The 26,201-nt window shown below is 36.8% G+C and overlaps 1 protein-coding gene across 1 annotated transcript; it reads right to left on the bottom strand.

The window, feature by feature from the left end:
- Positions 1-940: 940 nt before the first annotated feature.
- Positions 941-26,148, bottom strand: LOC140151547 (mitotic spindle assembly checkpoint protein MAD1-like). Its single transcript, XM_072173929.1, is given in 19 exon segments — positions 941-2,542; positions 3,586-3,776; positions 4,546-4,765; positions 5,654-5,857; positions 6,474-6,530; positions 7,430-7,570; positions 10,171-10,315; positions 10,753-10,839; positions 11,114-11,178; positions 14,906-15,020; positions 15,927-16,057; positions 16,838-16,870; positions 16,872-16,920; positions 18,225-18,296; positions 18,702-18,754; positions 20,205-20,387; positions 21,142-21,308; positions 21,690-21,813; positions 25,868-26,148. Coding segments are annotated over 18 exon segments (2,157 nt in total). The 5' UTR covers positions 21,766-21,813; positions 25,868-26,148; the 3' UTR covers positions 941-2,374.
- Positions 26,149-26,201: the final 53 nt, after the last annotated feature.

Genomic DNA, 26,201 nt, shown 5'->3' with positions numbered 1-26,201 from the left:
TTGACCTTGTATGTGACCTTTGACCTCACGAAATTGGATAAAGTATGTTTCGCTGAAAAATCAAATTTGGCAATACCAAAGAACTATTTCATCAAATAAATCAAAACAGAAAGATGCTTCCTTTACGAGTTATCACTCATTGAAAGTGCTACTTTGCTATACTTTACATGGAAAGCGACTATCTTAAAGTCGTCATATTTCCTTAATTACATGACCGATCAAGCTGTTATTGGGATATGTGATGCACAGTTGAAAATTAATTATTAAAAGATTTGGTGACCTCAGATGACCTTTGACCTTGTATGTGACCTTTGACCTCACGAAATTGGATAAAGTATGTTGCGCTGAAAAATCAAATTTGGCAATACCAAAGAACTATTTCATCAAATAAATCAAAACAGAAAGATGCTTCCTTTACGAGTTATCACTCATTGAAAGTGCTACTTTGCTATACTTTACAAAGAAAGCGACTATCTTAAAGTCGTCATATTTCCTTAATTACATGACCGATCAAGCTGTTATTGGGATATGTGATGCACAGTTGAAAATTAATTAAAAGATTTGGTGACCTCAGTTGACCTTTGACCTTGTATGTGACCTTTGACCTCATGAAAATCTAATCAGGTCGAGTACCTCTAGCCACGCAACTCCCCACCAAGTTACGTCACTGTACCCCATACGGATCTCCAGATAATCTGTTCACAAGGTATTTTGCTTATTACGCATATATTATGCAAATTAGGTACTTAATTACCATATTTTACGCTCAAAATCTAATCAGGGCTAGCACATCGCGCCACGCTACTCACCACCAAGTTACGTCACTGTACCCCATACGGATCTCCAGATAATCTGTTCACAAGGTATTTTGCTTATTACGCATATATTATGCAAATTAGGTACTTAATTACCATATTTTACGCTCAAAATCTAATCAGGTCGAGAACCTCTGGCCACGCGCTACTCCCCACCAAGTTACGTCACTGTACCCCATACGGATCTCCAGATAAGCTGTTCACAAGGTTTTTTTTGCTTGATACGCATCAAATACGCATAAATTATGCAAATTAGGTACTTAATTAGCATATTTTGCGCTGAAAATCTAATCAGGTCGAGAACATCTGGCCACGCTACTCCCCACCAAGTTACGTCACTGTACCCCATACGGATCTCCAGATAATCTGTTCACAAGGTATTTTGCTTATTACGCATAAATTATGCAAATTAGGTACTTAATTACCATATTTTACGCTCAAAATCTAATCAGGTCGACACCCTTTGGTCATGCTACCCCCTATAAAGTTTCATCATCATAGCACTTACGGTTCTCAAGATAACGCGTTCACAAGCTTTTTCCGAACACACGCACGCACACACGCACCCCCACACGCACACCCCCACACACGGACACACACACACCATAGTGATTACTAAGTCTCTCCCTGAACATTCAGGCGAGACAAAAAGGGTGTAGCTTTGAATTGATGTGATGGGATTCAATTTTATTCAATATCTATGCTGACCAACAGATCGTTCTACGGTTTCACGATTTAAACTACTATAGGCCTATGGCCGAGATTGCCGAGAAGGCATTGAGGCAAAGAGCATGCATGTGAAATATTCCAAAGGTTAATGATCGAGAATGAAAAGAACAGATTAACTTTATCATGTTTGTCTCCCTATGCATGAGTGCGTAAATTTATGGCCTTTACAATATTATCTTATGTTCTTGGTTAGGTATGGGGTATTATTAAAATAAAAAATAGTTATATTAAATGAAATCCTAGCACAAATAAATCGTCTTCATTCAATTGTGCTCTCTTTAAAGCAAGTAGAAATAGCTTGTCAACTTTCAACAAGGGAACACATTATAAAGTATCTATAATTAGAGAAAAGATGTAGCTCAGCGGCCGGCCGGCCAACAAAGAGAAATTGTCTAAGTACGCCCTATACGAGAAACAAGATTTTCTCTCTGAATTGGCCGTATTTTTACGTGTAAGGAAATCAATCGCATTATCGTGTTCACTCTAGCATATAGATACCTATATATGATTATAACATATCTGTGTGTGCTGTGTCACTTCTTGAGTAATAATTCCTTTACTCTAACTACAAGATATTGCCGTTAACAGTGTGTAGTTATTTTTTGACAAAAATGCAAAATTAGTCACTTATCAGGGGGTGTAGTACCACTTTAAACAACCAGGGTTCTCCTTTCTTGAACAGTAAAATTAAATTGTGTTTCAAACTAACAAAGGACATAGTCATACAGTGTGCTTATTATAATTACTGCTAACTAGCTTATTCCAAAGAAAATATACATTATATATAATATTATAATAATAGATAATACACTGTACAACAGTTTTAAGTTTTAAAGAATGGCTCCTGTAACCATGGTTTGCCTACTGAAGAGGTCGAGGGTCACGCTACTTAAGAATGCTGGGATACTGTGCTGCTGCTGTAGAAATGATTCAATAAAGTCAGTCAGGGTAGAGGAGAATTCATTCTCAAGTAGCTGCATGTCCCCTGAAGATGTGGTCTGAAAAAAAATGGAAAACCATGTCAAATATAGGCAAACAACAGGTACACTACCAACAGCAACAAGCCGGAGAAAGGGCCTGGATTACGCTAATTGCCTAAGTCATTTTTACATGTTTCTCATTTGCAATTTTGATTTTCTGAGTTATAAACCCATAATTAATCAGACTTCCAGCCGCATTCTTCATTAACTTGTGGAATACATCAAAAGAGATGTATTCCACAAGTTAATGAAAAATGCGGCTGGAAATTTGATTAATTATGGGTTTATTACTCATAAAATCAAAATTGCAAATGAGAAACATGTAAAAATGACTTAGGCAATTAGCGTAGCAGGCTGACGATATGTGCTTACTATCGAGCGCTTTTAAAACATGTAAACATGAAGTGCACCATCCACAAATGTGTAAAGGGTTTTGAGCAAATCATCGATACACACAGTTATAGAAGTAAACCTGCAAATTTGTGTCTCAACCCCATTAGCTCAGTTGTTAAAGCGCCAGACTTTCATGTTTTCAAAAGCGCTTGATAGTAAACACATATGCTAACTATCAAGTTTTTATGGTATGACAGTATGAATTGGGCTGGCAAAATACAGAGTGGTTAGAAACAACCATATCCCATTTTAGACAGCAAGTTTTACCAAATTAAAGTTTGTTCGGTTTATATAAGGCGGAAAAAATAAGACTCATAACACTGTGTATTGGGTATAGAATGGCATGCACGCGGTTGGGAGCAATGTTTACGCTAGTTGTGCGTTGCGTAATGCGTGACCAGCGCACGCTTATGTGAATTTATGCGATGGTGAGTTGGGACTTTATTGATGCGCGCAGTAACAAGAGCCGAATAATTTCCGCCTAATAAAAACCGAACAAACTTTAATAAAAACAATAGGCCTTTAAGCATCACTGGTAGAATAATCTTTTTAATTTAATATACTTTTAAACGTAGGTTAAATATTGCTGTCAAAAGTGAGTTTCCTTTGTTTGAACCACCCATAACAAAGAGCGATCAAGATATGAGGTAATACATGATTGTACTTACTTGGAATAAGAGTACATCTGAAGCGCTCTCAGCATACATTGACATTAGATGATACTGGTTTTCTGCTGGGTTATTGATTTGATAGCCTGTCAGTCTGTAGCAAGCTTCACGGAACTCTTGTATCTTCTTAGCAAACACTTCTTTCAATCTTTGATTCTTCAGTTCACATGCTTTGACTTCCTTCTTGAGAGCTGTGGGCAATGGAAAGTTGTGGTTTAGGCAACATGTTTAGTTTTAGTCCTAATAGAGCTATCGGTGCGTGCCACGATAGGTACAGTATTCAAATATTTTAAAATAGGGCACCACTTTTTCTGAAGCAGCAGATGATTAATTCAATCATTCTGAATTATTCTTGAAAGCCATTGTTACCGCAATGTATATATACTTATATACTTTCCCATACATATCTTCTATGTTGCTATTTAATGCTTCTTTTAGTTCTTCAACTAAATTTGTTCTTATATACCATTGCAAATGTTTCAAACATTGTCTTGCTTTCAAAAACTTGTAACAATGAATCAACTTTTCAATATATATGGAACAATGTACTCCTAAATGGGTAAAACCCTACACCCACCCAATCTCACACTCTGGGTGCCTCCACTGGGACAGGGTGAACACACAGGGCACCCCACCCATACCAGCCCTGTGGTTAGGGTTAAGGGCATATCATATTAAGCAATTGCTAGGAGCGTATTTATTTTTTATGATATCACTTCTGTCGCTGATTGGCAGAGTGAATGCCGATATCTAATTGATAAAAAGCTAGCATGCCCGAGCGTCAAGTCGCTAGCCAGTTGACTTCAAGGCAATTTTGATGCTCTATGCTTGCAGCAACTGCACGCTGCTGCCGATTGTGTAAATGCTACCCGCGTTTGATCACTATCGATTTTTGAATCGCATACTGCGATTACTCATATGATACGCCCTTCGAGGATTATTTGAGGTCATATACCATACCTTCCACTTCTTGTGAGGAGCCTTCTTTGAGTTTCTTTGACACCTGCATAGTGACATCATCAACACCTGGTCCACTTTCCTCAAGAAATTTGACCCTCTGTCTTAATGTTTCACACTCTTCTCTCAATTTACTGAGTTCTCCTGCTCTCTCTTGCCTAGCCATGCTGGCAGGGTTCATACTGAAGCTAATAACTTTGAGTTTAGTTGGATCATAGTCACCCTAGATGAAAGATACAAAGTATGTGTTTCTATCAAGCAGATTGAGGCAAAATTGGAAGTTTTAAGTTGTTTGCAAAATGCAAATCTGGGCAATAATGAAGGTATGTGGGGCTGCGAATTAGGTGATATGTGACATGATCTGATCCAATCAGATTAAAGTCAGCAGTTATGAAATTGAGATATATATATATAGAAGGAGGAAAAATTTATGAGAAGCTTAGAATTACTATTATTACATCGTATACTGTGAATATCATTATCTGTAATTGAATACATCCAAATTGTTGAATCACAACAGCTGCATCTAGATACATTCTAGATACTGAACACTTCCCATTTTAATTATAAGACTCAGATGGGATGGGTCTAAAAAACTATGTAGTTACACAAATAGCTCATAGCACATGTAATATGTTCTGTGCACTGCATGCATTGAGCATGCCAACAAGTTAATACCAGTAGTTTTAAGGCTAAACAGACACATAATAATAATAATAATAATAATAATAAACCATGCTTATATAGCGCTTTACACCAAAGTCCCTAAGCGCTTAAACAAATTATACATAGACAAAAACAAAACAAATAAACATTAGTATGCGATTTTAAATAAATAAGTTTTCAGAGATGTTTTAAACTGATTAACAGTAATGCGGTATTTCACAGGTAGCCAATGTAGATCATGAAGGATTGGAGTAATGTGATCACGTTTCTTAGTAATTAATCTGGCAGCCGAGTTTTGAATTCGTTGGAGTTTGGAGATCTGTGAGTCGGGTAAACCGTAAAGAAGACTATTGCATTGGTCAAGGCGACATGTAATAAAAGCGTGAACAAGCATTTCAGTACAATTTTTATCAAGATATATCTGAATGTACCATGCGCTACATACCTGTAATTCTCTCTGTTCAAATCTGGCTTCTAGAAGCTCATTTCTCTCGGACAGCTTGTAGAGTTCTTGCTCTAGCTCTTCAATTCTCTTCTTCATCAACTCAGTATCATTGCTTGGTTCATCAGGTGTCTTAAATGGGGTTGGCTCAGGTGTAGCTTTGGCATGTGATAACTCCTCTTGTAAATGTGATACTTGAGACTCCAGCTGAGGGTGAAAGTTTCATAAATAATGCCATAAAACATTACAAGATTTGTGTACTTTACGCGTCCAGCGCGTAATTACAGTGTCACCGATTGGCTGTTCATACAACCTGACAATAGTTGGTGAAAGTATTACGTCCTGCACAGTTGGTACCAGTGTCCTTGTCAAAGAAATTTGCTATAGTCTGTCTTGTCTCAAGTTGAGAGTAATTTAATGCCATGCTGGATTTTGAGGTGGCAAATTCAAATTGTGTGCATGCTAACCTTATTCCGTGGGGCATACACACACACATAGTCCTTACACCATTTGTCCATATAAGCTGGTGATGCAATAACATAAGTGCCCAATAACGTAAACGGAATTTCAATATGCGGCTGCAAAATCCAACATGGCGTTACTCTCAACTCCCGGTGAGACACACTATAGTATCTTTTCCATAATTATCACTTAATTTTTGTGGGGTTCGTATTCTGCAATGCTACAGGCAACCACAGGATTTCTCCATGCACAGCGATCACCTGTAAGATTGTTGTGTATGGAGAAATAGTCTGGTCTCCAGAAGCACACAGAAAGGATGATGATGATAATGAATGCTACAATATGAACTCATTTCACATACCTGTTTCACTTGAAGTCTGTATTGACTTGCATCTTCTTTGCTTCCCTTGATATCATTCTGAGGACATGAATAAGATAATGTGTTACTATTGTTGAATAATGCTAAGAATTCAGCATGGGTCCATGTATCAAATATTAGCTCTACACCAGCAGGCTGCCACCATAAAACCTAAACAATAGACCATCTTATGAATGCAAATCATCCCGTGTTAAATTGCCCACAGTTGCAAGTTATCTCTGCCTGGCTTAGTTTGTTATCATTCAGTACTTAGTAACCTGTGACTATTGACCTGTCACAGCAATCTTGTTCATGTACTGTATTCATCCTAACTAGTAGCCACCTGTGTGTAACTTATTCATTTTAATGGGCCTTTATCACTTGATATGTTCAAAAGTCAAATAGCAAGGACAACAACATTGCAATTCAAGGTAAATATATACAATTGTTGAAATATGTTGCAGTCGTGTGAACTTGATGTCACCGGATTGTGGTTTTCCTGTGATTTGATTGCGATTTTGAAATTGCATTTATAATAAGGGGCACTTAAACAGGTGTAAGATAATAGTGAAAGTCAAGAAGAGATTACGTAGGGGACTGGAGGTGTACATTATTACGAGGGCTTAAAACCAGAACTGACCATTTCCAACATTTCTGAAAATAAATAATCCCAGCGAAAAACATTAATTCTTCAATATTCTCATTACAGGTCTTTCAACTAATCTGTGTCCATTGTGAACACTTGGAACATGACAGCTTTAAATTTGCAAGCAGCAATACACATACACACAGCACAGCTAAATCCTTTGCACAACTGACCAATCACATTCCTGGTTAAAAGGAAAGACCTGTATAAGCTTCTGGCTAAGTTCACAATTAAGTGGACATAACCAGTTTGGGTTCTTAGTCCTTGCACTGAGACTGGATACATAAGTTTTAAGGTCAATCAATTCACTTACTTCTAGTGCTTCAATCTGCCTATGGCATGACTGCAGGTTGTCCTCTGCTTGTTTCAATCGAGCAAAATTCTGTGATTGGTAGCCTGCCTTCAGGGCCTCTGTGTCATACGAGTTGTAAATTTGCTTCATACTATCTCTCTCCTACAAATGTAAATTAAATATGGGAACAGCTTGATATAATTGCAAGTATTTTGATAACATGTCTTATCACCAACTATACTGCGCCAATAAAGTATCCTTACACTTGGATAAATAATCACAATTTCCAAACTGAACAATATTGGGGTAAATTTGTTTTTTTAATAGATGCACTCTATAATGCTGCACATTATGACACCACATTGAATCCAATGTGACTTCGAGAAGCAAAGTTACAAGCATTTGATTAGACGAAGGTCCAGTTTTAAAAGTGACAAACTGGCCTATTGAAAACTCCACAGACTAGACATCTGGTTTGAGATGGTGAATGGCTAATTTATGCGTTTGGCTTTGATTTAAAACAAAAGGAACAAAAGAAAACTGAAACAAAAGAACTGACAAATAAAATGAAAGTTATGAAAAGTACAGAGAAGTAAAAACTGAAATAAAAACTGCTTTAAATAACGCTTCATTGAAGAAACTGTGTTGTCTTTTTGTTTCGCTTGTTGGGAATCTTTTTGCGCCGTGTATAGGCCAGTTTGTCACTTTTAAAACTGGACCTTCGTCTATTCAATTGCTTGTAACTTTACTTCTTGAGGTCACATTGGATTCAATGTGGTGTCATAATGTGCAGGATTAGATAGTGCATCTATTAAAAAAACAAATTTACCCCAATGTTGTTCAGTTTTGAAATTGTGATTATTTTTCCAAGTGTAAGGATACTTTCTTGGCGCAGTATATATAGCTGGCATACCATTCTTTGCAGAAACATATTATTCTAGAAACAGAAATCTCTCAGTCTCAAAGTATATCTAACAGTAAACTATTACAACAAACATTCAGAAGGCTCTCTATCTCTCTAGGATACGTCATAATAGATACAATATAAGGGGTGAGTAGCGACCTTGTCAAAGTGCTGTGTTTGGGACCTGAGAGTGCATCACACACACTTAATATGAGAAATGTCCTTATTTATTTTGAACCCAGTCTGGTGAATTCAACATTGCAGGATTTTGGTGTAATTGGCTGATCTAGTCCACTCACTAACCCTAATCCTAACCAGGGGGGTTTAGACTAGATTTTTGTAATTATACCAAACTAGATTTTGCGGCTCTCAGGTTGGGTGGTTCTCGTGATAGGACTATCTCTAATTACCCAACACCTGTTACCCAGGCCTACCTACCCTGACCTTTTAAACTACTATGATATACGTCTCTCAATGATCAAGACCCAATTTGACACAATAATCAACTTACTAGTTTTGTAGCTATGACGCTTACTTGGCCGTAATCTGGAAACCCATCGTTCGCCTCTTCCAAGCCCTGTCCTGCTACCACATATGAGCCCCCCCCCCCAAATACCCCGAAATTAGTATCTGGATGTAGGCCGTTACAAAACATGCTAAAGTAATAAAATCATTCGGGATAAATGTGGACGCAATCAGGCCTAGTAATATAACGGGTAATAGGTTAGGGTTAGAGTTTCTCCTATTCAAATGTTAACTACGGAAAAAAATATTGCACCCCGGAAATAGTCATGTTCTGCTGTAATAGGCCTCTGCACGTGTGCCGTATTGAAATATGTATTGAAAATAGGCCTATTGATCCGATGAGATGCACCTGCACGATTAGCCGCACTGTAATGCTTTCCGATGCTCGCACTGCGCCTGTCGGTACTCCGCGAACTATGCGATATCGCACCGCGAACACGCGTTAGCGAGCCGCGCGCACGCGATAGCGCACAGACAGAGGGACGGACGGACACGTCATGATTAGTATTATGATATTGATCAGGGGAATGGAGGGAGCTCATTTACGTCACCCTCTTGAAAGTGTCCAAACACTTTTGATGAGCATTGCAGATGTTACATCAACAGCTAGATTTTACAATCAGCTTTGCCACCTAGAAGCTGTATGACATTAGTGGGTGTAAGATAAGAGTTATGTACTATATTCACACATTGCATGGTTTGGCCACATGCAAGCATGCGGCTGGAAATTTGGTTAATTATGGGTTTATTACTCAGAAAATCAAAATTGCAAATGAAAAACATGTAATAATGACTTAGGCAGTTTTATGAGGGTGACGATATGACTGGTTCAATTCCTATTCATGTGTGCTGCCCGATAGAACCTCTCTTCTCACAGGGACCGTGCAATGGGCGAATAGTACCAGTATTCCATCACACACATTACTCCCAGAGGATGTTTAAAGACATTCCCATAACCCAATGGGGTTTCTGGCCTTGGTATGTCTGGCTTTTGTACACATGTGGCAAGTTGATCATACCTTGCATTGGGATTGTGTGCAAATATCTGGTGTTTTCATCCTATTATTTAACATTCAAAACATTGAGACTTATGAATAAAATTAATGCAGTGGGACAATATGAATGTTTCCTGTAAGAAAATCAAATATCAGTCATAAGTCTCAACTATTAGCTCGTTGGCTGCAGTTTTAAAATTACCATTTTGTGTGTGTGGCAATGGGGACTTTGCCTTTAGAATTAGGCTATATTGATCAAATTTCCCAATCATAGTGCATTGTAGGAATGCCTTTAAGCCTCCTCTGCATTACTCCACAATGGGCAGTCATCAACTTACTTTGGTTAGTAGCAGTAGTCGTTTTTGTAATTGTCTAAGCAACTCATCTTGTTTCTTCTTCTCTTCCTCCAATGCCAGCATTCTATATCTATTGGTCATCAATTCATCCCGGGCACTCTTCAAAGCTTGTTCATGAGAGTGAGAGCTATGGGATCAAATGAAGCAAAGATTCTAATTAGGTCTTCATTTGGTTACAATACATAAGCAGTGTCCTATGTTCGACATACACAGGAAAGGTAACTTCTTTGTCCCAGTGCATGACATTCCCTGCATGAAACACTATAGCAACAATATTTCTGTATGATTCACTGTTCAAAAGGGAAAGCAGCAACCCTTAACCCTTATATCATATACTTTAAAGGTCTCCACATACTTACAATGTAATATCATATAATGAATCAAATTATAGTCAAATAACATTTCCTTCAAGATCCCTACCGGTACAGATTATGCACAGCTTATCCTGGATAATTTTGATGTTGTCCATTCTTTCCCCGGTGTTTTTCCATACTTACAAAATCCTGTTTTGTGATATCAAAATGGAAAAGAGGTAGTTAGAGCACTAGAAAATATAGCACATACCTTGCCATGTACTGTCCTTGTTTTTCTAGCAATGCTGCCTGTTGATGCTGTAACTCAGCTATTCTACTTGACAGCTGTGAAGGAGAGCTACAAGATGAAAACAAAAACAGGAAAATAATAAAATGTTATCGTTATCAGAGTTTAAAAATATCATCATCTCAACACAGGAAGCAATGCAAGGATTTGTTTACCATAAGATATAACAACAACAACAACAACAACAACAACAACAACAACAACAACAACAACAACAACAACAACAACAACAACCTCTTCAATATATCAGCACAACAACAACAACAACCTCTTCAATATATCAGCACCATATTAATAACAGCAATAACAAAACAATGTTTGGTACCTTGGCCTTGTGTTTCCATCACTGAAATCCATACATTCCCATCGTCGCAACTTCGCTCTCAAATCCTGCAAAATAAGAATGATTCTTGTTCAATGGGTGTGTGTCATAATTGGAGTTGATCCCTTAAAATAAAAGTGGATTGTTTTCTGGGTATTTCACCTTAATGTCATGATCCCTTAAATCTAGTTGCAGTTATGTGCACTGAAGCTTGCAATCTAGATGTGGTGTGTGTATTGTATCATGGAAGTAAGAGACATGGAAGCTGGTCAAATACTACATCAAAGTGAGTATCATACTTGCCGCGATACTGAACAAAAGAAGTACAGGTGGAAGAGGAACAATTGAGTCAACGCTTGGTCAACGTGTACCATGTCTAAAATCAAAGTTCCCGCTTAAAAATCAATAGCAGTACGAGGTCGTGTACTAAGTCCTGACAATGGGCTGTGTTATATTACCGCAGTGCATGACTAGTTTTATGAACACAAACAGATTTTATAAAATCCCTACGTAATGATCAGAATGCTATCAGTTTAATTTATACAATTTTATTAAAAATATGTAATTATGTGAAAACCTACCGATTAAATGTATATATATGCTAGACTCCCAGATAGCAGTTTTAAAACAGAAAATGAAATGAAATACAATTTATTTTACGCAGAATGTAAAAATAATACCCGACTCTGGAACATTCTGGTCAACAGCAATTTCGGGCAACACCGGCCACACAAATAGATGCGGGGTTAATTTTATAATGTAACGCATGTGCCAAGTGCGCATATCAATTTTTACGGCTAATTAGCGGTTTAGAAGTAAATGCATGATTTCCAATATTTTGAAATTTAAGAAAATCTGGAAGTATAGGGTAGAAATCGATATTTTGATTGGATTTCTGTAATTATGGATTACGAATCTAACATCCCTGTCACTTTTTTCCGAATATAAACAACATACTTGAAACATAATCAAGAAAAACACGATTTTTGCTCATAATAATAAACCTGTAAATAAACGAACTGGCAATAAAGGCGGCAAGTATGATCCACTTCAAAGACACACTGACTACATTGTTATCACAATAGCTTGATACGTACCCTCTATAGAATGTTACGTAAATAATTCAATAGGTGTTGGATCGACCAGCTTCCATGTCTCTTACTTCCATGATTGTATGTAGTGGTCAGACCTGGATTCTAGGTCAGTCCATTTCTTTTGTGGACAATTCTTTAGGTATTGTCAATATTCAGATTTTTTGTGTGTCATGTAAATTAGTCTTTGGCTTGTGGATGCATGTTCACAGAATATCTGGGCATTCAATTTTAACACCTGATTGAGATAAGATCTGCTGCCCATTTCACTGAGGAAGTGAAATGTTGTTTTATTCAGCATGATGGATAGTTCTCTTTACTAACATCGTATGGCTAAAAAGGCTTTACCAGTTTGCGATGCTTCATACAGAAAGATATACCAGGTCTTATGGAAGCTAGAATCAGCAATAGAAGCCAATTTGTGCCTTGTGTTTGAGTCGGGTTTGGCGAAGTTTAAAATGGTCGTCGTGGTTGAAGCTGACACTTTAAGTTTTCCAACTTTGTGAGAACCATGCTGGTTTAAGACATTGTTCGTGTAAGTAAAATAATATTGTTTGTAAATTATAAAGTGGATTTAATGATGAATTAGTTATTTAAAGAAAGCTCTGCTTGTGATAGTTAAATTATTGTTTTGGCGGGAAAATCAAATTTAGATTTTCATAGTGTGATAAATTTTGTATTCAGCATAAAGTTCCATATTGAACATAATTAAATTGGTGCTGAACATATCAGGTAATTTTGTGTCGAGATTGACAATTTAAATCATCCTGCTGTAGAGACATAAACTTCAGGAATTTAAAACATATCTTGTGGAACTAGCCGTGTGTGAATGTTGTAAAGAAGTTCCATATCTTTCATTAATCAAAGAAAGAAGTCAGTAGTAAATTCTGTGGCTCATTTGGAAATATGAAAGTCTTCCAGATAGAATATTGTGTGAAGTTTATCATATGAACTTGAAAACAAATCCTAGTCACGGATTCATTAATTGTATTTATACAGCCGTACATAGGTGTGTATACTCTACTTTTGGACTTGGACGTTGGGAACTGTTGTTTTCGTCGACATTCTGCATTTCATGTAATTAACCGTTGGTTGAACTAGGCGTGGCTACGTGTGTGGCATTCTTGAGAATGGATTCAACGCACTGTATAACTGACAACGCGTTGATGGAACTCTAGTCATGTAACGACGCGTTTAACGTATCCTTTCCAAGTGCACTTGGTATATTTTTTTTTATCGCGAATATTAAATTGAGTATACTCATTAATTAGGTTCATCTGACTAGTCATAATATATTTAACCGTTATTGCAATTGTGATATTTATTTATTTTTCATGCGTATAAGAGAACTTTTTTTTAAAGTATTTATTACAATCCTTTTGTTGCGTGACATTATTCCGTTTCTTTGTTGTTCACATTATTGCTGCGTGGCTTAGCTTAGCGTCGGTTGGGAATTTCAGTCCAATCCTGACAGTGTGGCTTAGCTTGTAAGAGATAAATTTGATTGATTTCTGGGTGTCGTTGAATAGACTTTTATATCCTTCCAACTTCCAACTATTTTGTAAAGCAGTCAAATAGCCGAATGATGAGGTAATGGGGGTACTATTGGAAGCACTATTTCCCCCTGGAAATAGTACTACTATTTCCCTCTGAGTGCGTATAACTTCATTGCCGCGTTGCAATTCCTAGTGGTCGGTACAACTTGCCACGTAAGCGACACGTGACAACATGATATGCCCTTGCGACATGATCAGATATGGCTGACTTGGTTTGTTCTTGCTCTGATGCCTTGCATTCTGAGCGTTTCCTAAGTCACGTATATGACCCACTTTTGAAGACTGGAAATGAGACAACACACAACCGGAAGCCAGTTTCCTGGGAAAATGGGTCAGATGCTCGTATCTGATGAAGTCCTCCGATGAGATGGACAAAATATTATAGTAAGTAAAATCTTACTGGTTTTGACATGCAAAAATTACCAAGTGAATTTAAGTTTTACATTATTTCAAACTGGATTGAACTTTCACACACATTTTGACGGTTACGGTTCGCTGTCTCTAAGGACCGCTATCTCTAAGGTTCGCTATCCCTAAGGTTCGTTATCACTAATTACGAAAAAGGTCCACTATACCTTAAGGTTCGATATTTTGAAAAAGGTTCGGTATTCCTAAGGTTCAATATCACTAATTTTAAATACGGTTCGCTATCTCTAATTTTAAATAAGGTCCGCTATCACTAATTTATTGAAGGTTCGCTATCTCTAAGGTTCGCTATCACTAATAAAAAATTAGTTATAGCGAACCTTATTTTAAATTAGTGGTAGCGAACCTTATTTAAAATTAGTGATATCGAACCTTAGAACTACCGAACTTTATTCTAAATTAGTGATATCGAACCTTAGAAGTAGCGGACCTTTTTTTAGGTATAGCGAACCCTTTTCTCTATTAGAGATAGCGGGATTCTGATCTCCATAGACTTTACACGTTAGCGATAGCGAACCTTAGAGATAGCGAACCTTAGAGATAGCGGTCCTTAGAGATAGCGGGATGTCACCATTTTGACAATGAGCAATTCTTTCAAACCTATCCACTATGTGATGAAGTAAGAAGTTATGATCTCATCAGCCAGTGGTGTAAATTCTGATCAAGTCTATTCTGACAATCCTGAAGTAGATATTCTCTTTGGACCTCTTCATCCTACTAACCTCATTTTCCACCTGTAGTCTAGCCAACTCCTCTGTTCTCTTTTCAGCTCTTGCAAGCTTGGTTTCCATACTGGTAGCTACCTCCTTCAGTAATGCATTGTTTTCATTCACTTCTCTGTAATTATACAGACATTCAACATCATGTTACTTGGCAAGATTAATGATCATCATCAGCTGATATGTATTTGTTGTAAGAGTCCAGGAACTTTGGAAAAGAGAATTCTTTCATACACCAAAGGCTGAATTTAATGCATTTTAGGACCAATACAATAAATATTGTTCAATATTATATCTACCTTTATTCTAGATTGTTGACATTTGTTCCATCTTGTTTTATTGATTTCTTCTTTATTTATTTCATTTCTTTTTTTGTACTTCATTATTCTGAAAACAACACCCTTTTATGTTTGTGTTTTGATTTTCTATTAGACACTCCACCAGTTCACTATGAAGGGCAATATGAGCTTCTAGATTGTTCTCCACACAGCTGGTAACAGTTTTTGAAGTGTTACTAGTCAAAGCTTCATATGAAATATTCGTAACATTTGTATATAATATTTGGGCGAAGGCAGGCAAAGCCCAATACTGCCAATAGTGCTCAGAGGCTACCAAATTAAAGGGGTACCAACCAAATATGCATGGGACAGGGATATGGGAAGAGGCCCAATTTTAGAAGCAGGAAGAAAACCAAAGAAAAACCTGTGAGGACGAGCAAGGATCGGCAACCGAACTCACATGTGGCAACGCAGGGAATTGAACCTGGACTGCAATGGTGAGAAGCGAGTGAGAAGACCACCACATTAACCCATCCTCCCAAAACAACCTCAAATTAAAACAATTTTAGGGAACTGCAAAATATGAGAATATGATCTGATGCCAGCTGAAATGGGGTCTTGGGATAAGAGCCTGAAATAGGGCAGAGGACTGACCAAGTGGCCCATACCCAAATAACCCAGATTATGTCAGCTCCCTCCCTGACATCCCTGTCTTATTTATTGAAAGCAACTGAAATAAGATTTACTTGTAATATCTATTTTCATCTGTAAGTTTCTTATTTTCTTTCTCCAGTTCTGCAAGTCGTTTGACATCATTATGTACAGCTCTAGCTACAGTAGCACTGTCTTCCTGTTCAATGAGTTTCTGTTCCAATTCCTGTAGAAGCAGAGTAAAACATAAATAAATAGGGTGTCCCAATAGTACTAGCCTTAACAAATCATCTACAGAATGCAAGTGACAAAGAAATACAATTGCAGTTATGTTCTAGCAGGTGTTATTTCTCAGATAATTGTTTTCACAAAGCAGCGTATGGGTCTGTTTTTTGGATTTGTTGAGTCCTAGAAAGGGCTGGAAAAAGCAAGGAACCCTGGAAGCTCCTACATGGGAAATTTTGGTATTTCAAGCAAAATCTTGATTTACCAAAGAAAATTTTGTTATTTTGCTATTTTTGTGGGAAATTTAGCTTATCTTCCCAAGAAATGAAAAATGTTCTAGGCCCATGTAGTTTGTGGTGAATTCAACAAAGCTTTTAATCCATCATATTACAAGTAACTCCCCCAATATAAGTTACAAAGAGTCTTGACATATCATAAATTTATAATGTTCCTATAACAAATCCCTACTGGTTACAATTCATATCAATCATACATGTATATATTATTGAGAAATGAAACCACTGACTTTCAATTTATTTGAGTTACAATGCACTTACTATATGCTGTAAACGTTTATGAAATCCATACTGTGTTCCACAATATAAGAGCTACAGAGAGATATAATTTTCTTCTTGGCAAGGCAGTGACGTCAGTGTGCATTTCATTGGGTACAGCTGCAAATTGTGAGCATTCACACATACGTTTATAGATGTGTGCCTGACACAGCTGCCTGATTGCGTTGACATCACTGCCTTTCCAAGAAGAAAAATAGTACACCTACCTGAATGCGTTGCTGTAGGTAGTCATTCTGCATCACGGTATTCATCGGCAGCCCTTCTGTTACTAGATGCATCGATACCACGTCTGGCATACATGGAATAAAAAGATAAAGAGAAGTAATTTCTAATCAACATAAAGCAGTCAAGTTACCTCATAGTTGAGGCAATACCTGTGATCCTTGCAAAAATATGAAACATTTTGAATTTTTTAGGAATAGCTTAAAAGAGAAGGATAAGTTGAAAAACTAGAATTACGCGGTTCGTAATTAAGGTGGCCCCACAAAACTATACACCACATTAGGCCACCATATACTATCACAAGTTTGAAGTTGATCGGTGATTGTGTTTAAGCTGGAGCACTGTGGATTAATGGAAATGAAGGCAAAATGTGCAAATGAGCTCATTAATATTCATAAAATATGCAAATAACATGACACAAAAGTATACAGCACATCAGGCCACCATAGACTATCACCGTAGCAAGTTTGAAGTTAATTGGTGATTGCGTTAAAGCTGCAGAGTGGATTAATGACAATGTAGGCCAAATATGCAAATGAGCTCATTAATATTCATAAATATGCAAATAACATGACACAAAAGTATACAGCACATGAGGCCACCATAGACTATCACCGTAGCAAGTTTGAAGTTAATCGGTGGTTGCATTTAAGCTGCAGAGTGGATTAACGACAATGTAGGCAAAATATGCTAATGAGCTCATTAATATTCATAAATATGCAAATAATGCGACACAAAAGTATACAGCACATGATGCAACCATATACTATCACCGTACCAAGTTTGAAATTGATCAGTGATTGCGTTTGTGCTGCAGAGTGGATTAATGACAATGTAGGCAAAATATGCTAATGAGCTCATTAATATTCATAAATATGCAAATAATGCAACACAAAACTATACAGCACATGAGGCCACCATACCCTATCTCCGTACCAAGTTTGATATAATATTGGATGGCTGAGCATGATACCATAACATATCGGACGAGTCATAAAAATATCGGACGAGTCATAAAAATATCTGATATTTGTATGACGAATCCGATATGTTATGGTATCATGCGAAATAAGCCATCCAATTTGCTTCCGCCCGGACAAACAAACAAACAAACAAACAAACAAACAAACAAACAGGGGAACAAACAACCATCTGGATGATAACATAAGCCCCACATATATGTGGGGGCCAAAAATCCCATCAAAATTGGTAAGATGGTGAAGAAGAAAACAGCAGTGCTATTATATGAAGCCCCATTACATTGCATGTATATAAGTGACCATATGGACACATTCCAAAATTGACTCAATGTCAACAGATAGTTTACAGAGAAAGCAGAGCAAAAGAGCAAAACCATTCAGTATATCTTACCTTATTTGGTGACTTAATTGAGCCTTGGCCTCATCTAGATCATTCTGTAGCATTTTACTTTCAGCATCTTTCCTGAAAAAGTGAACAGCATTGAAGTGGATGCAGTTATTGACCTTAAAAACACAGCGTACTACAAAATACTACAGGTGAAAGCCACTGCTTATGCATGCATCTGACGAGATGTGATGATGCAATCACCTTAAGTCACATATGGGCACGGATTGGCTGGCCACTAAGTGGCCAGGCCAGCAAAACCGCAATAGCTACTGGTGGACGTCCTAGTGCTTGGCATGCGAAGGGTCTCGGGTTTGAATGCCACCCCAAACAAACAACTTCTTTGTTCAACTTCTTTCTTTATTAATTCTTTCTTTCCTTCCATTCAACAAAGAGCACTTGGAGAGTTAGGGTTAAGATGTGGTCATATAAACAAACAAACAAACAAACAAATAAAAACCAATTCAATATTAATATACTTACTTGTTGACTTCATTGCTAAGTCTGGATATCTGAGCCCTACTTGAAAGTTGTAGCTGAAATAAAAAATTACATCTATTTAATAAAACCTACAATTGCATTGGAAAGGCACCATTGTAATAATTATACTCTTGTATGTACATAGTCAACTATGGAATTTCCCTTCCAATAACAATTCTTTGTTGCAGATTACCAGAGAGCAGCATTCATCATAATTACATTAGGCCATTGTAAAAATTGTACCTTGAGCAACCTGGCAAACAGAGACATGTTTTACATTTGGACTTTATTGCATGCAATCCTATGTAATGTAAATGAAGAGTGTAGCTGACTATGCTGTTTATTTAGTCAGCATGTTCATACCTTGCTTTACTTATTTTTATTGACCAAATTAATTTTCATCTCATATAACATGTAATGCAAGATACAAAGCATGATGTAATACAATGATGACATTGTATCAGCAATGCTAAGAGGTACAAACAATGATAATATAATACATAAAGTACTTATAAGGAAATAAAAATGATAAAAATACTATGAGATATTCTATGGAATATCAATATTGAGATACAAAGAAGTTAAGCTCATTGGATGCCAATGCATTCAAAAATAAGTAGCAAGAAGTATGAGATAATTGAATCATGCCATGAAAAATGCAGAGTGTGTGGGCTATGGCACCCAATGGATTGATATCGGTGGGACAATGCAATGGAAATTCTATTGTGTATTGTAAATTGGGCATTAAATCCAAGAAGTTTCATGGCTTTGAGATTTTCATTGTCTATTAAGGTGGTACTACACCCCTGGCCAATTTTGTGCCTATTTTTGCATTTTTCTCAACAATTATAGCGCATTGGTTACAAGTAAGATATGTATATTATAGGGGCAAGGACTACAACTACTGCACTGAAAATTCAGCAACTCACGGCAAGTAGTTATTGATTTATTGATCAAATATTGGTTTTCCTCTTTTTGACTGTAACTCCACAACTGTTGTCTGTGTTGAAATAAAATTTCCAGTGCAGTAGTTGTAGTCCTTGCCCTATAATATACATATCTTACTTGTCACCAATTCGCTATAATTTTTGACAAAAATGCAAAAATAGGCACAAAATTTGGCAGGGGTGTAGTACCCCCTTAAGGAGGCATATAGGAAAAATATGCATGGTCACTAACCCTAACCTTACCCGTGGTTTTTTGGCTATCGGAAGGGAAAGAAGGAACGAAAAGGAGAGAAGATGAAGAAGAAAGTCACTTGGCACCCCCGGATTCAACCTCGGACCCCTCGCATGCCACGCAGAAGATCCCCAGCATGTAGCTACACAGGTGGCGTTGGCCCGCCAACGATTCCCTGGGTATATATGACTTGGTCTGATTGCGTCATCAAGTCCCGTGGAATGCATGCACGCAGAGTGGTTTTAATAGTGAGCTTTAGTGAGTCCTAGTTCTGTTAGGGTTAAACTTTAAACTGCCCCTCCCACAACTGTAGGTTACAATTCTTACATCTTGAAGTGTTGTTTCAAGTTTCAGTTTTTGCTGCCTCAAGTCATGCACTTGCTCCTCAAACTGTTTTTTCATGATGTCTCGTGTCTGTTTCACCTCCTCCAAGTCATTCTTTGCTCTGTCCTCTTTCTTGGCAACAAACTCCAGCTGATGCTTCAGGGCTACCAGCTTTTCCTGTTCTCTCTGATAAAGACAAAAGTCATTCACATAGATAATTATCAAATATGAGATTGCTCTATTCAAAATCATTTCCAAATGTATGGTTTATTGATACAATAGCTAGGATATGAAAATGTGTGATAACTGACCCCAAAGTCAGACCTGTCTGGTCTATATTGTGCACATTTTTGTCTTAATGTTGTGTTGATATAATAGGTTATTTAACTTATGCTGACTACCAACACATAATTATGAACTTTCATTCAGATCCTGATATTGTTTTTTATTGTATCTCTAAATGTAATGATGATAAGTATATATTCTTATAAAAGTATACATTTTCAGAGAGGAAATGACTCAAAGTATCCAATTATAGTTTGATCAGCTCGTAATCGGCGGGAATTGTTAGGCTTTCACCACTACACTGAAAAGAAGACTCATGTTAACAGTGACATTGTTGACCTGTCTGGTCTATATTGTGCGTGTTAAATAAAGTACAGAGTATAAGACTTAAATAATAATTTGTGATAATTCTGGTGAGTTGTCATAAGACATTTCTCGAAATAAAATATATTGATATTAATCTGTGATGTTATAAGGCCCGCCGATTAAGAGCTGACCAAACTATAGCATAACAGATTCCTGCTAAGATGAGCAGCTTTTGAGAAAATCACAAAATTGGATTTTACTTAGCTGCTTCGAGGAAGGCATACAGACTATATATACTATTGTGCATTTTTTTTAAATATAGACTGAAGAAGAAGGGCAAATTACCTACCATTCTCTCTAGTTTATCTTTCTCTTGGTCTCTTTCAAACTCCAGTCTTGATCTCTTAGCATGTGATTTAATCACTTCAACCTCTGTCTCTAGTCTTGCAATCCTGCTTTGGGCAGAGACTAGCTCCCCTTGCTTCTCTCTAGCTTCCTGTTCTTTTTTATGTCTCTCTGAAAAGAAATATACAAATTTTGAAATTAAAATGGCCTAATGATACACCATTTATTTCGATTCTTTACTACTGAGGCACAGAATAGTGCAATTTAAAGAGAAAATGTCATTTTTCCCCAAATATTTAAAGTTGTTTACTTCAATTTCAATATCCAAATTGTTAAAAGTAACAGAGCGAATTACGGAAATATAGTACACATAAGAGTAATGCTATGCGCATAATGTGTTGACGATCTGAGCACTTGACCTGTTATTGCAGAATAAAGTGCTCTCATCACATGATATGTTTTTAAACAAATCAGAGAGCATGATTCTGAATATGTACAAGTATGTAGGCAGTCGGGTCACTATACTTCCAGACTGAACAATTGTTTCCTTACCTATATCCTTCTTGAAGTAGTTTTCAAACTCCCCCATCATCCTCACCACCGTTGTGTTTTCCTCTGGACTATACATCTTGCTACACTTGAATTGTGATGGTTATTCTACCGTAAATACTGCAACAGCATGAGAACATTAAACAAAACATAAGTATCAGTGTTTGAGTAGGATTGCTGTAGATATTCAAGTTAAAGACCCATTCAGTGATCCCAGCGCAAGTGTAAAAAAAATAAAATTGTTTATAAATTGCTTAAAAGTGAAGGATAAGTCATTCAAATTGTCATTTAGTATTTTTGAAATGACAAATTTAGCAAAATATGAAGAAAACAGCAGTACTGATAAAGTGGAAGCCCCATTCAAAATACATGCAGCTAATTATGGATTCGTGCAAAATGTCTTATTTTGTCTTAAATACATGTACAGCTTTCAGTTGAACCACTCGCAGGCTATAGGCCTATTATAACATCTATGACAATGACAAAGGTACCAAAATCCAGCTTGTTGTTCTGAGTATTTTATTTTGACACCAATTTTATTGAAATCGGCCAAAAATTGAGACAGTACCGGCCAAATAACAACACACAAGGAGGGGAGGGCAGATTTTACCTTTATTTTCTAGTTTTAAGGGAATGTAATTAATGCATTTTTGGTATCTACTTTAATAGTTTTAAGTCTAGGAAGGTCATTTATGCACTTTGTGTCAAATGACACTTTTTAGTGTCCTTAAAATTAGCGGTTTTGGGTAAAATTAGGCTGTGAGGGCGCTTTACCTTTTAGCGGCCTCTTTCGCAACCATTTTTGATGTTTAAGTTAATCATACTAGAGATAATCATCAATCATCCACATCTGAAATTTTCAGCCATTTATCACATTTGGTGTGGCCGTGGTGCTAATTTTTAATAGCCATAGCAATATACAGGGGTCAACGAACTTTGCATCACATGTAAGTCAATGGAAGCGTCTCTACACATTTTCAAATGGGTACCACATGCAAGTGAAATAAGGTTGAGAGTTCGAATTTGGACAGATGCTGTTATTTATCAGTAACTTTGATTTGATAATAAGAAATGATAAAATTTCATTAGGGGGGATACGTAACAGCTATTAGGCTGAACAGCGCCCTCGCATCCTAAATTACATCTTAAACTTGCATCAAAACATACGATTTGTGTAAAAATTGCATAAATATATCCAGGCCCACCAGGGGACCCAAAATCACGTAAATAATCATTAGAATCCAACAAAAAGCAAAGAAAATGCCCATAATTGTCAAAATAGTGAAAAATAGGGAGGGGTCACAAGAAATCCCCCTTATGCGTAGTATTTTGGCCGGCACTGTCTCATTTTTCAACCTTTTTTTTTTAAGGTGTCAAAATGCTCAGGAGGATTAGCTGCTTCAATTCAGCTGGTACCCTAAGCTTTTTGAAACATGACCCTTTTTTTTGGGCTGTACAGCCTATCACTAGTAGTAGTACTAAGCGTGTAGTACGCAATTATATCCAGTCTGGACACATCAGTGCATCACACTTCATGACATTCTTCGAGGACGGCCTGTCACTTATACTTTATAGCTTCCTGAGATTTGCCGCTGTATTTTGCAAACTAAAAGAAGAATACCGTACTTAAAAATAAATACGAATATGAGAGTAGGCCTATGTGAATTAATTTAGATGCCAAGACTAACTGATATTCTTGAAACAGATTCATCAGGATCGTTCATAGTTCAATTAAAGTAGAAAGGGTTCTTTTTCAGATCCAATTATTCTGGTACTTACTCAGAAATATTTCGGCAATTCACTATCAGGTCTTGAAACACTCTGTTGCCGCTGTTTCTAAATGTTTAGAAACACCACAACAGAGTGACTGATTTGATAGGAATTGAAATATTTCTGAGTAAGTACCAGAATAATTGATCTGAAAAAAGAACCCTTCTACTTTAACTAACTGATATTATATCGTAAAAAGCCTCACCGACGCTTGCAAAATGAACGCTAGCAGGATTGAGTTTTAAAGGCGTGCGAGTGCGATTCGCACGCGCCGCACGCCTGAAAATACGCCGAGGGTGCGATTTTTCGCACACCTAAAAAAAAAAAAAAAAAAAAAAAAAAAAAAAAAAAAAAAATTTTTTTTTTTTTTTTTTTAAGTTTTTTATTTTTATTTAGAATGTCCCTGGAACTTAAAAATGTCCCTGAAATATTTTTTAATTTTTTTTTTTAAAACTTGAAAAAAAAATTACAAAAGATTTAAAAAATTATAAATTCATGTTCAAAATAGGCAAATTTATAATTGATGTTCACATTACAACCTATTTATGAAGTAAAGAAGCATACAAAACAAATGCATTTTAAAATCATTCATAGATTATTATGTGAACATAATTTACAAATTTGCCTATTTTAAACAAGAATTTATAATTTTAAAAATCTTTGTAATTTTTTTTTTTTAATTAAAAAAATTCTAAATCCAAAAAAAACTAATTAAAAAAAAAAAAAATTACAAATGACACTAGCAATAAGTCCAAAGTCCAGGGACATCTATGCAGTATACACCATTCATTACCCCAGAGCTTTTACCATGGCCATTTAAAAAAGTACATGTATGTTGTCACAATTGCTAAGTTTTAGCTGAAAATGAAATCATAGTCATACACCAGTTTTGAAAAAAGCACACCTTGGTTTATTTAGGTGTGCGATTTGCAGCACACCTAAAAGCACACCTCGGGTTATCCAGGCGTGCGATTTACAGCACACCTGTCACATTGCAAAACTCAATGCCTGCGCTAGTTATACAAGGAACTTATTAAATACGTTGACGTTGTCCTCATTCACAAACTGATACGGTCCGAATTTTGAGCCATTACAAGTTTACGTGGTGAACTAAATGAACGCTGTACAATGTAGGTATGCTAGGTGAATTCAAATTTGCCATCAAACTGCATCATTTTATATATCAAATCAAAGCCCTTGAGTAAACAAAGCCAAAACTGAAAACCATTTTTTTTTAGCACTTTCTGTAGCAAAGTTACATCTTGTCAAAGATTGACTTTCATCAAAAAGTTTCAGCTAGCAAAATTCCCCAAAAACGGCATTTCGGGGGTGTTTCTAGATCTTAGTCTCATTATGATAGTAGCTTTTTTAATGGAACTGCTATCCAAATCCCTCTAAAATTCCATGTGCGAGTGACTTATCACCATAAAAAATCATATATTTGGGTCAAGTGAAGTATAGAAAACATATTTATGTACGTTACTTTCTTCGACCAGTTGTTTTAAATTTCTATGTAAATATGCATTGACATTGTCGGCGAATTTGGCTGACTAGCAAATGTGTTAACTAAGGTTTGCCTGGGTTACCTATACAATGTTTTATACTCGTCTAATGTGTAGTATGTCCGGGCCTATATCGCCATGGTCGGGTCACGTACATGTAGGCCTATTCATGCTATTTGCATGCTTGTCGTGGGTCGACCTGGCTAAAAATCCTGGGCGTTTGCGGGCCGAATGTGGCAACCCAAAATTATGCATGTATGGTCGACCTGGGAGAAACCGATTTACGATAACTTGGTGGTCTATCGTGTGCAATTTTGGGTTGACCTGGGATTTTTTTCTCCAAGCTTGACCCAAAACGCGCTAGTATACTTGTAGACTATGTGCACATTGTCGAATTGTCAATCATTCATTGTCATTGTGTTTATCGCGGAGCCAGTTTGGCCAAGAAATACTTAATTTAAAGCCAAAATATTAAATTCTCGATCATGAGAGCCAACTTGGCCGTTGGGTACGCAGTTATTTGCGTCGAGCGTAGTCTACGCAAAGCCAAAGACCGGCGCTTACGGCGCAAACACAGCTTTTGAGAATTGACCAATCACACGGTCGTTGCTAGGCAAGGTCAAGGTTCATTCATGCAGGTCGCGCGATCGTGTTATTCTGTGAAAAGTACGCTGACGCAGAAGGTACATCCTCTCAATCTCATGATCGAGAATTTGTTATTTTGGCTATATAGCTATAACTGTTTACGCGCTGTATACGCCCGCTTTGTGACTTTGTACTTCAGAGTGGACAAACTGCGCCAGCAGTAACTGTACAAAAATAAACAAAACAAAATTGTATTAAAGCTTACTACCAATCCAACAAAATCTACACACACAAACAAACAATCTACGACTACAATGACTAACCTGTGATGAGAAGTATGTCATGAACCGAGCAGAAGCCGAACAGAATTTTGTTGTGCAATTAATATTTGGTCAGATTTGTTTATATATAGACATAGAGCTTATTTTATAGTTAAAACTTATCAGCTTGCAACTTTCTGCCGTTTTGTGGAGGCCGCCATTGTTGGCAAATTGCATGATGGGGGTAAAATGGTCTTGAATAAAACACCAAAAATCAGGATATTTGACGTACTAAAATCTGTAATATGTGCACATTTTGAGAAACAAAATATTCCTGAAATATTTCTCCCAAATAATCAATCAAATTTAGCAGGGCAGCAAATTGGAAAAGAATAAAA

Source organism: Amphiura filiformis, chromosome 4 (genome assembly GCF_039555335.1).
Source record: "Amphiura filiformis chromosome 4, Afil_fr2py, whole genome shotgun sequence".
Lineage (NCBI taxonomy): Eukaryota > Metazoa > Echinodermata > Ophiuroidea > Amphilepidida > Amphiuridae > Amphiura > Amphiura filiformis.
Note: the sequence above shows the minus strand (reverse complement) of the source record. Positions and strands in the feature narration are given on the sequence as shown.